Source organism: Spermophilus citellus (genome assembly GCF_964194105.1).
Source record: "Spermophilus citellus genome assembly, chromosome: 16".
NCBI classification, from domain to species: Eukaryota; Metazoa; Chordata; class Mammalia; order Rodentia; family Sciuridae; genus Spermophilus; species Spermophilus citellus.
In genome coordinates this window covers 85,313,044-85,329,128 of record NC_138196.1, presented here as the reverse complement: position 1 = coordinate 85,329,128, position 16,085 = coordinate 85,313,044, and the positions used below count along the sequence as shown (strand labels likewise).

The window sequence follows — 16,085 nt, the reverse complement described above, 5'->3', positions numbered from 1 at the left end:
CGCTTTTACACAAGAGAAAAAAGCGGAGCTGAGGAAACTGGGGTCCAGGAGGTGCATCTGACCCTCCTAGAGCTGGTGATGGTGGGCCTTGCTCATTTGTAAGGAACAAGGTTTTTGATAATAGAAGTAAAATTAAAAAATAAGATTCAAGGGAACAAAGAGTAACTAAAACAACAGTCAGTCTAAGTGACAGGGAAAAGGACCAAAGTGGGTAAGTGGAGAGTGAGGACCAAAAAAATTAGAACCTCATGAAAAGCATGTGGATCTGCATGGAGGGGTCGCTGCGCACAGAGGTCCAGAGGATGGATCGCGAGAGCATCCTGGGCCTGCGCGGCCCTCACAGCTGTTGTAAGGCTGAGGAGGAGGGAAGAGAGGCAGGCAGGGAAGAGGGGCAGAGGACTCTGCGGGGGAGCAGCAGCAGGAAAATGCTGGCTCTAGAACTCAGGAAAGTATTCCCTTAAAAATCAGAGGACAGAAGCTACTGTTTATTAATGAAAGTGTGAAGTAAAGAAAGTTTGGGAGGAATTTTCCTAAGTACATATATTTAAAAGAAAAAAAAACCGTGTGGCAAGAGCTCAGGTGGGGATGGTAGGGAGTGGCCAGCAACCCTGGGCAGCTGCAGCCACGGCCACCATCACAGGCAGAGCTGGCGGGGCCACAAGGCTTTAATGGGCCACCAGCAGAGGGTGCAAGACACAAGGCAAGAGCCCAAGGCAGTAAGGTGGACGGGTAGCCGGTGCCTGCACACAAGAAGGGGAAGAGCCAGGACTTGGAGAGGGGCCTGCTGGGCTCACACCTGCAGGCCCGCTGGAAGCCCTGCAAAGCTTTTGACAGCGCTTCCCCAAGTAGGAGAAAAAGCTCAAGCTACGCGCATTAAAATGGCATAAATGTGAGGACTTTTAGGAAGACACTGAAGTTAAAGGAGACTGAATCTGAATCAGCCTAAGCTCTGTGTAGCACTGTGCCCCTCCCTGTGTCACACCACGTCATGCCATTGTATGTGCTCCAACGCCCAAGCACACACAGGACTAAGGAGGGAACAGCTAGGAGGAGAATAATCAAAAGGCTTCATAGGAAAGCAGAGCAGTTAATATTCTGAGCCTCAAACTGGCAAGTTTCCAATTATTTAAACATTCACACATTTAAGAAAAAATGTTGCTGTTCTTAGGACTGGTACAGCCCGGGGGAGAGCCCTGCAGAGGAGGGAAGGTGGGTGGGGGTCAGGGGGGTGGATGGGGGTCAGGGGGGGTGGGTGGGGGTCAGGCTGTCACCACCCAGCCTCTCAGAGCCCTCCCAGCCCTCGCTGTGAGCGCATGAGATGCACAGATGGTCCCATTTCCCCTTCCTCCTCACACCCTGCATGTCAGGGTTTGCCCCAGGCACTGGGTGCCCCGTGCACCCACAGTGGCTTCCTGCTGGCTGTGGAGACCCGTCTGAGCCCTGCCAGGCCCGCTGCTCTCAGGACCCACCCCAGGCACCTCCTAGCACGGCCATCAGAGGACCTTCCTGCCAGGCATTGGTCACAACATTGGTCACGCGGTCCTGCCGGCCACTGCAATTTAGAAAACATTTGGCACCGAGGAATCCATCAGTGAGATACTGAGCCACATGCTCCTGGGGCCACCTGTCCTGGCAGATATGTGTCACATCCTTGTGCTATTAGCAAAAATGCTGAAGAGCCTCAAAGTTTCCTCCATGCCCACTGGCACTGAGGTGTCCCTGGTGGAAGACAGGCAGCAGCGATGTCCCTCTGGCTTGTGGTCATCTCTAGAATCAGCTCCCCATGACAGCTGAATACCCACAGTCTGCTGATCCCCGTCCTTTCCAGAGCTGCAGGAGAGCGTGCTGTAGGAGGAGCCACAGCAAGATGACCCCTCCCCACCTCTCCTCCTAGAGGAGGCCACTGAAGGCCAGGGCAATTACCACTGGAGCCCAGCCAGGGCTCTTGGCCACTTGCTCTGGGTCACTCAGCCCTCATCCTGCCCTCTCCAGGCCTCTAGCCGGGTGGGGGGGTAGCCCCGCTTCCCCAGCTGATTTCTCCTCAGTCTCCCTGGCACCAGCTTCTCTGTGTTCCCCCTCCTTCCCTGTGGGACAGCAGAGGGGACCCGAGCTCTGCATGCTAATAGGCTAAAGAAACATATCTTAAGGTAAATGCACTTAAGCTGTCGCAGAGCCCCACTGTGACCAAAGGGCGTTGCTGGCTTAGAGGCACCAGCGCATGTTTGAAGGCTAAAATACAGAGTGTATTTAGAGAAAGCAGCCGTTCCTTCTATAACTTTATTCCAGGGGTGTAGAATGTGTTCCATTTGTAAATCAACCAAATTCAAACATTCCAACCAAGACAGTTTTGTTTTTTGTTTTGAGATGACAACAATTTCTAAAAGAAATAGGGATATGAAAGAAAAATACAAATTTGGTAAAATCAAAGAAAGACCAAGGGAAAATTCTTTTAAGGAACACCCCACCCTCATCTGACTCAAAGATCCAAGTAGTGGCCACATCAGGAGAGTCATCACATCCCGCCCAAACTCAGACCCCGGAGAGGAGGGGGACCCTGGAGAGGGTGGAAGACAACCAGAAGACACTTCCCTAGCCCAAGCAGAATCTGGAAGCATGTGTTTCTAATTCCGAGTTTCACAAACTCAGCCTTAGAGGAGATGGAACGAGGGCATTTGCCAGTAAATGGATGGAGCTGGAGTGTATCATGCTGAGTGAAAGAAGCCAAACCCCACAAACCAAAGGCTGAAAGTGTTCTCTAATGTGCAGATGCTAATTCACAATAAGGTGGGGGCTAGGGAAGAAGAGAGGTACTTTCTATTAGAGGGGACCGAAGGGAGGGGAAGGGGTACAGGAGTAGTAAGGACAGCAGAATGAATCAGGCTTTATTACCCTATGTGCATATATGACACCTGACCAGTGGGATTCTCCTCATGTCCAACCAGAAGAACGAGAAGTTATACTCCATTACATACGACGTATCAAAGTGCATCCTACTGCTACGTGTAACTAATTAGAACAAATAAAAAATGAATTAAAGAATAAATAAACACAAAGGTATCCCTTTCGCTCTGGCTGGAGGCAGCGATGCAGGTGGGAACGCTCCCGCAGGCCCCTGAGATGCTGGCCCTGGGGCTCCTAAACTCCACCTGATTCCTGCTGCGTCCTATCTCTGTTTACTTTGAGACTGAGACTTAATCTGTGAGGATAAATGTTAAGGAGGAGTGTGGGAGGGATCTCAAGCAAATGGGCCAATAAACCTGGAATTTAAATGTCAAATTCCTGCATCAGAATTTAATGTGCTCCCGCCTCACCCACTCTTCCAGCTTGGAGCTGCTGCCGAGGTAAGTGTTTAATGACGGCTTATGTCTCTTTATTAACAAGAGCCCCGTTTCTGATTCACTCGTGGACTATAAGTCAGGGGAAAATTGGGCCCTCAGGAATGTGATCGCTCACCGAGTTCTCCAGCCCATGCAAAGCAAAAAGAGGTGGTGATTGAGAGCTCAATACTATTCTATAAATTTGTGGTGACTGTTTATTTTCATTTTGTTTTAATAAAATCACCCATTAATCTTATTGGTCACCAGGTAGGAAAACTGAAGCCTGGTGGGGCCAGCTGGGGTTCACCCAGGGAAACTGATGGTGGCAGAGCCCAGGGAGCCCAGGGACCTCAGCTCCCTCACTACACACCTGGCTGCTCCTGGAGAGGCAGGCGGGGCCTCCATCCTCGGGGGACTCCCAGACCCTGGCTGAAAGGGTCATGGCCAGACAGCTCCAGGAGCACGGGAAGGAGTGGCTTTGTCCTGGTGAGGTGTGGCAGCTGGGCCTTGGAGGGGAGGGAGGCTCAGGGCAGGGGGTGGGGACACCTGGGAGGGAAAGGATGGAGGTGAGTCACAGGAGTGCAGCACAGAGGGGCGGGGCATAGGGCAGCTCCTGCAGGACCTGAGCCTGGAAGAGGATGAGAAATGGATCCACCAGCCCACTGTGGAGGGGGACGGAGCTGCAGGTGTAGAGGATGTTCCTTCCTCAGACAGCATGTGAAACGTGGGGTACAGAGGGACAGGCGCCCACGTTACCCACTGACTGCTGGCGTGGGGCAGGGCAGGGGGGACGACTCAGATGCTGTGATGCTCTGCAGTGAAGAAGTGGGTCCCCTTGCACAGAACCTCCTGCAGCGAGAGCCAGTACCGGGACAGTGCAGGATCCCAGCCCACCTGGCCTGGTCGTATGTCCTGTGTGGGCCTCCAGGGAGAGCAGACGACCCAGTGCAGTACCCCGCAGGGTGAGGAAGTGTGCAGAAATGCCTCCTGCAGCTCATATGAGGGGGGGTCCAACAAAGGATGAGCGCCACTGCTGAACGGGACCCCAGGAAGCAAGGGAAGGGAGCCTGGGAGAACCTACAAAAGACACAGGCTTGGGTGGGACGGGGGACCAGGCACGTAACTGAAGGCTCAAGCACAAGAGAAGGGAGTCACGGGCACCTGCCCAGACTTGGGCCTTTGGATCAGAGTAGCACCAACAGTTTCAAAGGATCTGCATTGACCTCTGAGCTCCTGGGCTTGAGGCCTCCAACATGCTGCATGTGAATGAAGGAGCTGGACAGCCTGCATGCCAGGCCAGGGGGCTAGAAAGCACAAGCATGTCCTAGCAGCAAGCAGTGGTGCCCCAGGGAAGTCCAGGTGTCTGTTCTGGGACCTGGGCAGCAGCGGGAGGGATGGCCCTGTCTGTTTCTGGGATGGCGGAGGGAAGGAACAGTGAAACCACCCTTAATATGTGGAATGGCAGCCCTGGAAAGCCCATCTTGGGGAGATCTCCTTTAACAATCCCTGAGTCCACAGAGCAGTGTACGCACTCTCAGAGGGCCTGCTGCAGACGCAGGGGTTGGCTACCCTCCTCACGCCTACTGGACGGAGGCTGTGAGTCCTGACTGTTCAGACAAAAACTCCCTCTAGAGCCAGGCAGGAGCCATAGTGGGTACTGACCACAGAGCCCCCTAGTCCTCCCCACACCCTAGAGCCCAGAGGCTTTCCGAGGCAGATGCTGGATGGACTTCAGATGGTACAGCCGTGGTGAGAGCTCGGAGATGATGAGAGGCACGTGTCCTGCAGGACACGCGGCCAGTCCAGGTCTGTGGCCATGAGGTGCTGATCCCCACAGTGGAGCAAGGATCCTGGACTGTAGGGGACACAGAGCTCCCTAAGCCAGAGGCTGAAATCAGACCTGCTGTCACGGAGGCGTTTCACAGCAGGAGAAGGAAAGGATGAACTCAAGAGGGTCCTGCTTCACGGGCCCTCAAAGACCCTCCCCAGGGCCAGCCAGCAGAGGGGAGTCCTCACACTGGCACAAGCCCTGACCAAGGGCTGGGACACTCGGAGTCCATGAGATCTCTCTTGGAATCCCTGGTCAGCAGGTGATAACGACAGATGAGTAGCTGCCACCCTGGAGGCTCTGATGACCCTCAGAGACGGGGCTGGACCGTCCTACCGCCAGCCCTCCAGTCAGGCAGGGGTGAGCCCGCGAGACAGGGCAGCAATGATCCGCCTCGGAATGGAGACCCCAGGGTCCTGAGGAGGCTGCTCACGGGTGGGAAGGGAGACCCCAGGGTCCTGAGGAGGCTGTTCATAGGTGGGAAAGGAGACCCCAGGGTCCTGAGGAGGCTGCTCGCGGGTGGGAAAGGCAGAATGGTGAGGAGCTGGCTGTGGTGGCCTGTGGGGCCACCTACACACCTTCTTCAGACCCGGGAACAGAGCTGTCTCCTTCAGGAACCACCCAAGCAGTGAGCCTCCCTCCCCATGTGTCCCTCATCGGTGGTCACTGCCACCCGCGTGGCCTCTTGCTTCAGTTAGCAGGAAGTCTGAAGGCTCCTCCCAGCTTCCGACCACCTCCCAGATCAGCTGGCTGCCTGCCGTCTGCATGTCTCTGTGCCAGAAGTCATGTGTTGGAACCAGAATCTCCAGTGTTATGGTGTTGGGAGGTGGGGCCACGGGAGGCCGTTCGGTCATGAGGGGGGAGCCCCCTAATGGCAATAGTGTCCTTATAAAAGATCCAAGAGCTCATGCATCCCTGTCACCACAGGACACAGAGAGAAGGAGCCATCTGTGAACGGGAGGTAGCCTCACCAGAGAGCGCCTCTGTGCAGCCTTGGTCCTGGACGGCCCCGTCTGTGGTGCTCTGCTAAGGCAGCTGAACACACTCGCTGGGCACCTGCCCTGCTCGCCTCGTCCTCCACCTGTGTGGACGGGCTCACCCAGGCCTTCTCCTAGACACGGGGAGAAGTGAAGGCCTTGCAAGCCTGGTAAGCCACCTGAGACAGGAGATGCTATCTGCGTGGTGCCACAAGGCTCCGTGGGAGTGCCCACCCCCAGGCAGGCCACTTGAGGCAGACTCAGCATGGCTCTGCCTTTTCTTCTCTGTGGGTCTTCAGGAATCACCCCATTTTGCTGGCAGGCACCATGCTGCATGGCTTTGAGCAGCACATGGATCTGGGTACCAAAGCCAGGGTCATGAGCTCACGTTCCACGTGGACCAGCCAGCTTGGGCCAGTTCCACAGCCTCACACACCTCACAGTTCTCTGGGACCCCTGATCATTCATTAATGGCTCACACAGAGGACACAGAGGGCCAGCCACGCCGGCCAAGGGGAGCAACCCCACCCACACATTAGAGAAGGATCTCAAGGACCGCGGCACCACTGTGCAGGGGAGGCTCCTCCACAGGGACACGGGCCTGTGCTCTGGACTTGCCATGCTTTCTGCTACTGGGCACCACGTGCAGCATCACCTCCTGTCTGCCAGACAGGAAGAGACCAGCGGTCACACACTGAGGGGCACAGCCCCCTCAGTGAGGTGTCACTTGCTCTTATCACCTGTCTGGTCACTGGACTAGGAGGTAATTCTGTCTCTGAAACAGTGATGCTGAACTCAAATAATTTTACTGAAATAATTCTTAGTGTGAGCTGAAAATAGGTCTTGTTTTACTACCCAGCAGCTCATCTCAGGGAACATCTCCTTTAATTTACCCCCTGCTAAAATTTAAATAGCTATGGCAAATTACATGAACATGATTTGACGAAATGCAGTTCATCAACTTGTGTGACAAACTCTAACTGATGTTATTTTTGTGACCAAAAAAAAAAAAAAAAAGCTTCAGAAGTAGCCCACGTGGCTCTACACAGCGATGCGCGTGGGGCCATCAACGCTGCAACTGTGGCTACTTGGACATGTTGGACATGCACTAGGTTCCGAGCTGACCGCTGGTCGGTTTCCTCAGGGCTGGGTGCCACAGTGGTCAGGAAGGAGCCTGGCCTTGAATCGAGGACCCCTGTTTTTCTTCCTCTCTTCTCTGCCCCACTTGTGATGGACAGCCTCAAGCCCTGGGCCCAGGGTGGTCTAGCTGGAATTCTGGTAGTGTTATATGCAAAATTCACTCTTGAAATTTTGTTTTGATTCTTAGCAACTAGTTTTGAAATTTAGGAAAGGATATTTAAATATGAAGTGAAAAATTGCCATAGATTTGTATTAGTTTTTCATACACTTCTATATTGCTCTGAGACTTGTTGTATATATATATATATGGATCCTACATATATACTATGTATGGTTCATGAATAAATAAATGTTATATATGTATAAACTACAGACATGTAGAATCCATATATATGAATCACAGAGAGTTTAACACAGATGTGTGTGTATATATATATATATATATATAGAGAGAGAGAGAGAGAGAGACTTAAATATACTTACATAGTTTGATAGGTGAATAGCATTGCTTTATACACCTAGACTGAAATTTATTTATATCAGACATATTGAAATTTACTTAAAACCTTTTTGGTTTTTAACAGATGATTTTGAATTAAGTAAGTTTGTTTGCAAAAAAGTTTTAAATAAACAAAGCTCTCTTCCACGTGACACTCAGGTCTCCCTAGTCCTTAGGCTCCCTTTACGTCTCACCCCAGATGCTGTAGGATCCACTCTCCCCTGAAGACTGCTAACTGACCCTTCCATCTGGGCTCTTGGGGGATGGAGGAGACAGTAGTAAGTGAGGAAACCCAGCTGCTCCCATGCCTGCAGGTCTGGGGAAGTGGAGGCCTGTGGAGGGTGGTGTGGACAAAGTTCTGTCCTCCTTGATGCCCCTGGAGGTCACTTCACCATTTCTGTGTGTCCCGAGGCTGCCAGGAGAGTGCAGAGTGCTTCTATTATAGAGAATCAAGAACTTCGGCCTCTCAGGGCAAGAGTGTGATTCAAAGATTTGAGGACCCCCTAAATGCCCAGACCCCTGATAAGCTCAAGCTCTCTCGACATCTGTAGAGAAAGAGTGGGGAGTTTGATCAGGGTGGTATGAGGGCTCCTCTGTGACAGCTGGGAGTAAATATACTGCTACCCACGAGGGGTCTCTGACTCACACAACACTGATCTGAAAATTAGGTGAGGCAGCATTTCTCACGTGACGATGCGTAGACTAGGAGGCAGCCCATGGTGCCTGGTTCAATGCTGCACTCACTGGAAAATTCTGGGGAGACCCAGAGTAATCCACAGACGGCACATGCCCCTGGGAAAGTGAAGTGGCCAAGTGAGGAGACCACCTGTGGGGGAAAGGACTGCTCATCCAACGCCCTCTACTCGGTTTGAATTCTGCTGTGAGCACAGCACTTATAGAATGCAAACATTTTGTGTATTGAGAAATCTCCAAGTTAAAAAGAAACGCGGATGGCAACCGGCGCCAGCCCTGGTCGACCTCTCGCTGTGTGCTATTGGAGTTCTCTGTCGAAACCCTCGATCGTCACAACCAAGCTATGAAGCAGACGTCCTCACCACAATGCCCAGACTTCTCTCTGCTCTTCAGACCCTGAGCATGTGTGTCTTGGCAGGGATGGAGTGAACTCCGCAACCATCGTTTTGGTTTGGGCTGTGGTGTTCTCTGTGCTTTTAGATTCATCTTACGCAGGAGCAAGTGTTGGTCAGTGTTGAAAAGTGAGATCAGACATGTAGAGCTTCGGAACCGGCCCCGAGGTGCCTAGCTGAAGTGTCAGGGTGGTGTCAGGTGGCCTGGCCCAGAGCCTGGGCCCCTAATACTATGTGTTATTTAGAACCATGTGGTGCCGGAGTCTGCAGACATGGATGCACTTTAGGGTAACATGGTTCAACAATGGGTTGTGTGCATTTAGTTGTGTACCGCATGGTCACCTTGGCATGGGACTTGCTCTTTGCCTCCAGCTATTAGCTAAACATAGCACTCTGGAAATACTGATTTCTAGGATGTCTTCTGATATGTTCTCTCCATGTTTTAAGTCCTCAAAGTCTTGCTGTTCCTCCTGTTTAATCATCTCTTTACCTTTGGAATACTGCTTTGTGGAAAGATAATACCTGGTACTGAACGGGCAGCCCCGGGGATGGGTGGTTATCTGTGTCTTTGTGGCATCTCAAGCTGTACGATTAATGGATGAGTGACACTGTTTACAGAGTACTAATCAGAGTTAAGTGTAATTATAATTAACGTGTGCTGGTCAGCAAGTGGAAATACGACACTTGTTAATTGAAAATACACATAGCCTTAGTAGTCGGGACCCACAGTTGGACATGGTGTCAGTCTCTGCTCTTCAGCCACCGGGGCCCTCAGCATGTGTGTTTTGGCAGGGACACCGTGAGCTCTGCAATTGTCCTTTTGGAGGGTGTGGTGTCCACTGTGCTTCTAGATTCACCTAAGGCAGGACCAAGTGTTGGTCCATGTTGGTATTAACTACAGTCGAGATGTTCAACAGGCCATGCCCAAACTCCTGAACACCAGGAAGTGTCCAGCAATCATCGCTGCATTCTAGTCTGATGTTGGAGTGGGATGGAGCACCAAGGCCCTACACCTCCAGCAAGAAGAAATCAACTCCACACCTTCCAGGTGAGCAAGCTCAAGTAGGGCCTCTCCTCACCACAGGACACTGGCACAGCCTAACCAGGGGAGAGCGTACCACCCTGAGCTCACACTGGCCGACTCCTGACATGTCACCCCACCTTTGCTCTGCTGGGGTCTGCAGGTGATTTCATTACCTGCCTCATTTGCGTCATAACTGACAAACTCTCACTACCTTTTTTCAACTCCTAAAGCCACACTTACAGCATACACTTGGAAAATAGGAGCTTCCGTCCACCCAAATTCACAAAGCAAAAATGAATAAAATCCCAATTCTCCAATTTAACAATGCCATTTTACCCTGTGAAAATGCACTTTATCATGTCAAATGTCTTCAAAGCTCAATAATTAACGAAGGGTCTAGTAAGATACTGTAAAACCTGTTTCAAAGGCAAATCCAAAGAACAGGCACGCACAGACAGCCCTAAATCCTGAGGTGAACGCGGCACAGGGCGAGATCGATCGCACCTCCTCTACAACAAAGTCACTCGCATTCTTCGGCCAGGAACCCTCTGCTTAGCTATCAGTTTCTACCACCTCCAGATTTGTAAAATAGGCCATCGACAAGGAAAAGCACAGAATTTTCATTTCAAATAATTGGGTTGGCTCAAAGAAATTTATAAATATAAACCATATTCCATACATTGCACTGTTCTTTTTAACTTGTGTTTTCATTTTGAAATTTCCCATAATGAAAATAAAGGTTTTGAAGACAGCACTCAACATGCTACTCCACATGCTACCCTGCGAGCCTTGCGTCAGGGTCTTTCTATGCTCAGTCTCACAGTTTGTTTTAACGTCATTATGGTACCCATCACAGAACGTCAGGCTTTCGAAATTTAAAATCCTCCCTCCAGATGGGAACGGTACACAGGACGTAGGAAGTGCACACAGTCAGTCCCTATGCTAACGTCCTTCTGGTGGGTTGATAGCTCATCTCTAACCAACCAGGCAGAACGCCGACCTCTGCTGAGAGCCAGTGTGTTTCGGTCCTACCTTGGTAAATGGCTTTGAATCCAGGGGAGCCGATGCTGTCGTCAGACTGCAGGTGGAGCCACATCTGGTTGCTCATGCTCACGATGAGGTCGGGAACACTGGATCCCGTGAGCCTGCGCAGAACAGGGAGTTAGAACCTGGTCAAAGACAACTTTACTCAAGTCAGTCTGACTTTCGCCTGGGAGGAGGGTCTTGCTGCTTAGGCAACCAAACCCTGGAGGACTAGACAGCAAGGCCTCCCTCGGAGAATCTACGACCACTTGTGGTTTACCCTAGTACTGAAGAGTTGAGATCACCCGCATTTCACAGTGAGTACTCCATCTCTGCAAAGGTACATCTCTTATTATAAAAATCAGCTTCATGCGATGTACCACCTCATTTGCCTGCCACTGAGGGCTTCCCCAGAAGCAAACTTAGGCTGCTAACACTGGGACAATCTTGGGGAAAATGGGGCCACTGGCCATGCAACATGACCCCATGGTAGGTACAAGTTCATTCACAAAATGATCAGATTGACCAGCGTAGATTTATCATGTACCTTTTCACAATCTCTATTAAAACTCATTATAAGTAATCACATGTTTAAAAAAATGGCAAAGAAGAAGAGCGTGCCTAGCAGAAACAGACTCAGCAGCACGCCTGAGCTCCCCCTCTGCATGTTAATGCCCAGGTCAAGCCATGCAGCGCTTCAATGAGGCATTCAGTGTACATTAATAAAGCAGTCACATAGCAGCTGCTGTCAGCCAGTGAAAAGAAACACTGAATCCATTGACTGAACCCGATGTGCTGACAGAAAAGCATGTCGAAATAGAAAAAGTGCAAGAAAGAAATCAATTCAACCAAAACAAATGTCCCTAATCAAATAGGAAGCTTTGCTTTCGGCAAAGTAGTTTCAGGAATATGAACACATGATTTAGCCCATCAATCATATCATCTGTCTATCAACCCAGCATTCTTGTTGGAGGCACAGAATACCTGGATCTTGAGAGCAAGATGAACAACAGTCATTACTGAGAAGTAGTGCATGTGGCATTACCCACAAGCCCCAGAGAGCAGGTGTCCCAGTGACTGACATGCAGTCTGCAAGCACGCATGGTTTTCTGAAGATGTGTTTTGTTGGCAAGATTGTTCTTTTCTGCATGGATGAGTTGTTTCTTCCTTGTTTGATTTGAAGAGAGATTTGTTTTCCTCTTCATGCACATATTTTATTGAAGTGTAACAAACGAAAATGTGCATGGATCATAAATGACTCTCTCCGGGGCTCTGTGTAAAATGAACCACCACACAGATCAGCAAGGATACCAGCTCCCAGAGGCCTTCCTCCGCCTGCCCCCTTGCTCCAACCTGGATGAAACATGACTGGGTTTCCTGTTTTTGTGGCTTTCTATGAATGAAGTCATGCTCTGCAGGACATGTGGTTCAGCATCACCCTGGTGCCGCTTACTCATGCTCGTTTGTACTTCATTCACTGTAATTTCCACATGCAATCACAATGTGCCTATATACATAAGAAGGGATTAATGTTGATTAATGTTGAAGATTAATGTTGTATTTTTGAAGTTTTTATCGAGACAATTATGAATACCTATGAAATAGTTAAATCAGTATGTATTTTTCCCCTAGTTTCTCCTGATTCCAACATTTTGCAAAATTATAATGTAATATCACAACCAGGATATTGGCACTGATATGGTGTGGCTGTCTGGTTCTCTCTGGCTCTCAGGTATTCTGTGTGGGTAGCTCCATGTTACAGCACCCGTGGGGGTGGGAAATCCACCCTTCAATCTTTACAGATCAGTTCCATCCCTGCAGAATTCCCTCAGGAGCTACCACACTGACTTCCTCCTGCCACCCCCACCCACCACCTCTGTCCCTCGCCCTTGGCAACCCCACTCTGTATCTCCACGTCATTTTCATTTAAACATACTATGCAAGTGGAATCATCATGTTTAGCCTTGGGGATCGACTGTGTTCAGTTGTCTTAAATCCCTGGAGCTCCGTCCAAGGGTTGGTTTGTCCCAGGGCTCATTTCTCTGTGGCACTGGGTAGGATCTCATGGTGTGGACACGCCACAACCAGCTTGGTCACTCATCTGCTTATTGGGCTGACTGTAGTTTGCTACATGACAGGCAAAACTGCTTTGAATGCTTATGTGCAGATTTTTCTAGAACATCAATCTTCATTTTTCTGAGATAAATACCCAGGAATGTGATGGCTGGGCCATATAATCACACGTTTAGTTTTTAAATAAACGTCCAACCTTGTTCCCCAGACTAGAGGTACAATTTTTGCATTGCCAACAGCAACATGTGAGCCACACAGTCTCTGTGTCTTCCACAGGAATCTGGCCATCCTCTGTAGCCACCCTGACACGCGAGCGGGTCACTAACTTGCCGAGGACCTTGTCGTGTACTTAGAGCCATGTGCACACCCTCCTCAGTGCAAGGTCTGTGCATGTCTCTGACTCCTTTCAGTTGGATTGCTTCCCTTGCTCTTCCTTCCCTCCCACCCGCTTCCAGTGCCCAGAGCTCTGTCCTAGAGTACAGTGCAGACCCTTGTCTTTTGTCATAGACATGGGTTGCAAATAGTTTCTCAGGGTCTGTAGCTCATCTCCGCGTTCATATGTCCATTTATAGGAAAACAAATTCACCTTCTATGGATTGTGATTTGGTGTCAAAATTGAGAAGAATTTGCCCAAAAAGTTCATGTCTGTCTGTTTCTAAAACCTTTTATAGTCTTACATTTTAGGCTCAAGTCCTTGGTTCATCTTGACCTACTTTCTGTGAAGTCATGAGTCTGAGCACCTGCGGGTGCCCTAGCAGGGCTGGTGCTCTGCCTGCAGGTCCGTGTGCTCCGGGCCACTAACCCAGACGGTTTTCCTCACTCCCCAGGCATTTAGACCTTGGATTCCTTCCACTACCATTTTTGTGATTTTTATCACACACATATTTTTAAGTTTAAACCAAAGTATTTAACTTGCTTTGTAGCAATCATAAAATTTTGTGTTTTTTAAGTTTCTGTATGTTTATGATTACTATATTAAATGTGACTTGTTTTTATTTAAATACTTTTTTTTGTTGTAGGTGGACACAATACCTTTATTTCTGGTTTTTTTTTTTTTTTTTTTACTTTTTTTCTTTTTATGTGGTGCTGAGGATCAAACCTAGTGTCTTACTCTTGCTAGGCAAGCGCTCTACCTCTGAGCCACAACCTCAGCCCTGTGACTTGTTTTTTAATTAGATTTATCAATTGTATCAGTTGGAAAGGGATCAAATTTTGTCTTATGAGTTTCTCTATTTTTTATCTTATTAACCAAGCTTTATTTAATTATTTCCTCTCTTTAATATCATCCGGTATGGTTTGCTCTTCTGTAACTGCATGAAACAGCAGCTTAAATCATTGATTCACATCTCTTATGTATACAGTAAAGACTTCCATCTAAGAAAACTTTTTTAACAGTAGCATTCTCATTCTCATTCAGTTCTAAGTAGTGTCTAATTTTAAGAATAGTTTATTTCTCAGTCTATCTTAAAACATCTAAGAGTTTTTCTAATAATAATCTAAAATTATTCTGGCTATTTATAATTTGGTCAGAGAAAATACTCTGCACGATTCTAACCTTGTGATATTCAGTAGAATGAGCATCACTATTTGGAATATAGTCCACTTCACTGAAGGTGCCACAGGCATTGGAGTCGATGGTAATCTGTGGGGGTGGCTGCTGAGATTTCCACGTATCGAGTTTGTATTCAGGTTGCTCAAACGTGCCACAGGGCGGCTGATCTCTCCTCTGACTGCTGCGTTTAGAGACTTTGTGAAAATACCCGCTTAGCCGAGAGGCTCCTGCCCTGCTTGCAGCGAGGTCCATTTCTGTCACACGTTGTGAGAGCGAGCATGTTCACATCCAGTGCTCCTAGAGCTGGTGCCGCCCTGTATGGCTGCACCGTCCTCCTTCCCCCACCACCCTCCTCCACTGCTGTCCAGTGCTGCAATTACACACGTGTGGGATTTCCCTTCTCTGTTAGTTCTTACCAGGAGCGTGCTCTGGTAGGTCTGTGTCTGTCCTTGCAGGAGTAACAGGGTGGCTTTACCTCATTTCCACCCAGCCTGCTTTGCCCTTGCTGTGCATGGTGACCGCTGTTTTCCTTGCTGACTGACCAAGGACATCTTGATCACCCTCTTAACTTCTTTCTCAGCACTTCAAAGTGTCAGTGTCTTGGGTTCCACTTCCTCCCTCCACCTGCAGAAGCTTCTCTCAGCCTTGCTTGGTCTTCTGAAAATAATGTCTCTTGTTTATGCAGTTTAAAGAGATTTTCTTCTGATTTTCATCAGCATTATTACAATAATCTAGACTGAACTTTGCTTGCATTAAACTGACTACTTTATAAAGTTACCTACTTCTGAATTTCGATGTCTGTGGTCAGGTCTGGGAATTCTTGGTGGCAATCTCCTCCCACGCAGCTTTTGCCCTATTCTCTGTCTCTCTTCCAGAACTCAGGGACCTTTCCTGCAAGACTCCTCTTCCTTTTGTCTTTCTGTCTTGGTTCAATTATTTTCCTAATCTATCTTCTAGTTCAAACCATACATGTTAAGTTCTTTATTTCAAGTATTTTCAATTCTTGAATTTCTATTTGATTGATGTTATAGATTGAAGGTTTTTGCAGAAATTGTTGATCACTTTAGTTATTTTCTTAAACATTCTAGTCATAGCACATTATTACACTTCCTTATTGTTACTGAAAATCTTGGTCTTTATTTTACTGGACTTTTATTGCGGGTGGGGGGTGGTGGTCATTGGAGTGTTTCTGGACACTGCCCATGATTCCTGACTGCCAGGTTTGCACCAGCCATCGAGCAGCGCAGTGTGCTGTCCTCCTCCAGAGGACCTGGAGTCTCTTCTGCAAGTCGGAGGCCACGCTGGCCCCACCAGTCAGTGGATGATCCAAGCCTGCTTCAGGCCAGTGGTTTCCAGTGCTTATCTTGTCTTAAAACACAGTCACGAGGCTAGGATTTTTATAAGAAGGTCTCCATGAAAAGTCACGCCACCTACCCCAGTCTTTCTCTACAGCTTGGTGACAACCCAAAGCCTTGCTTAGCTGTGCACACCATCTCAGCAGCTCTGCAGCTTCTAAATCCACAGAAGAGAGAGGGCACTGACTTCCCCCCTCCCCTCTGCCGGGACT

At 49.1% G+C, this 16,085-nt stretch overlaps 1 protein-coding gene across 1 annotated transcript in view; it reads right to left on the bottom strand.

Moving 5' to 3' along the window:
* The window catches only part of CSMD1 (CUB and Sushi multiple domains 1), a gene marked incomplete at both ends in the record, with an annotated part of 1,655,719 nt that overhangs the window by 363,934 nt on the left and 1,275,700 nt on the right, over positions 1-16,085 (bottom strand). The window contains one exon of the mRNA XM_081269879.1: positions 10,903-11,015. Within this exon, the coding sequence (XP_081126005.1) occupies positions 10,903-11,015 (113 nt within the window). The remainder of the gene's footprint in view (positions 1-10,902; positions 11,016-16,085) is intronic.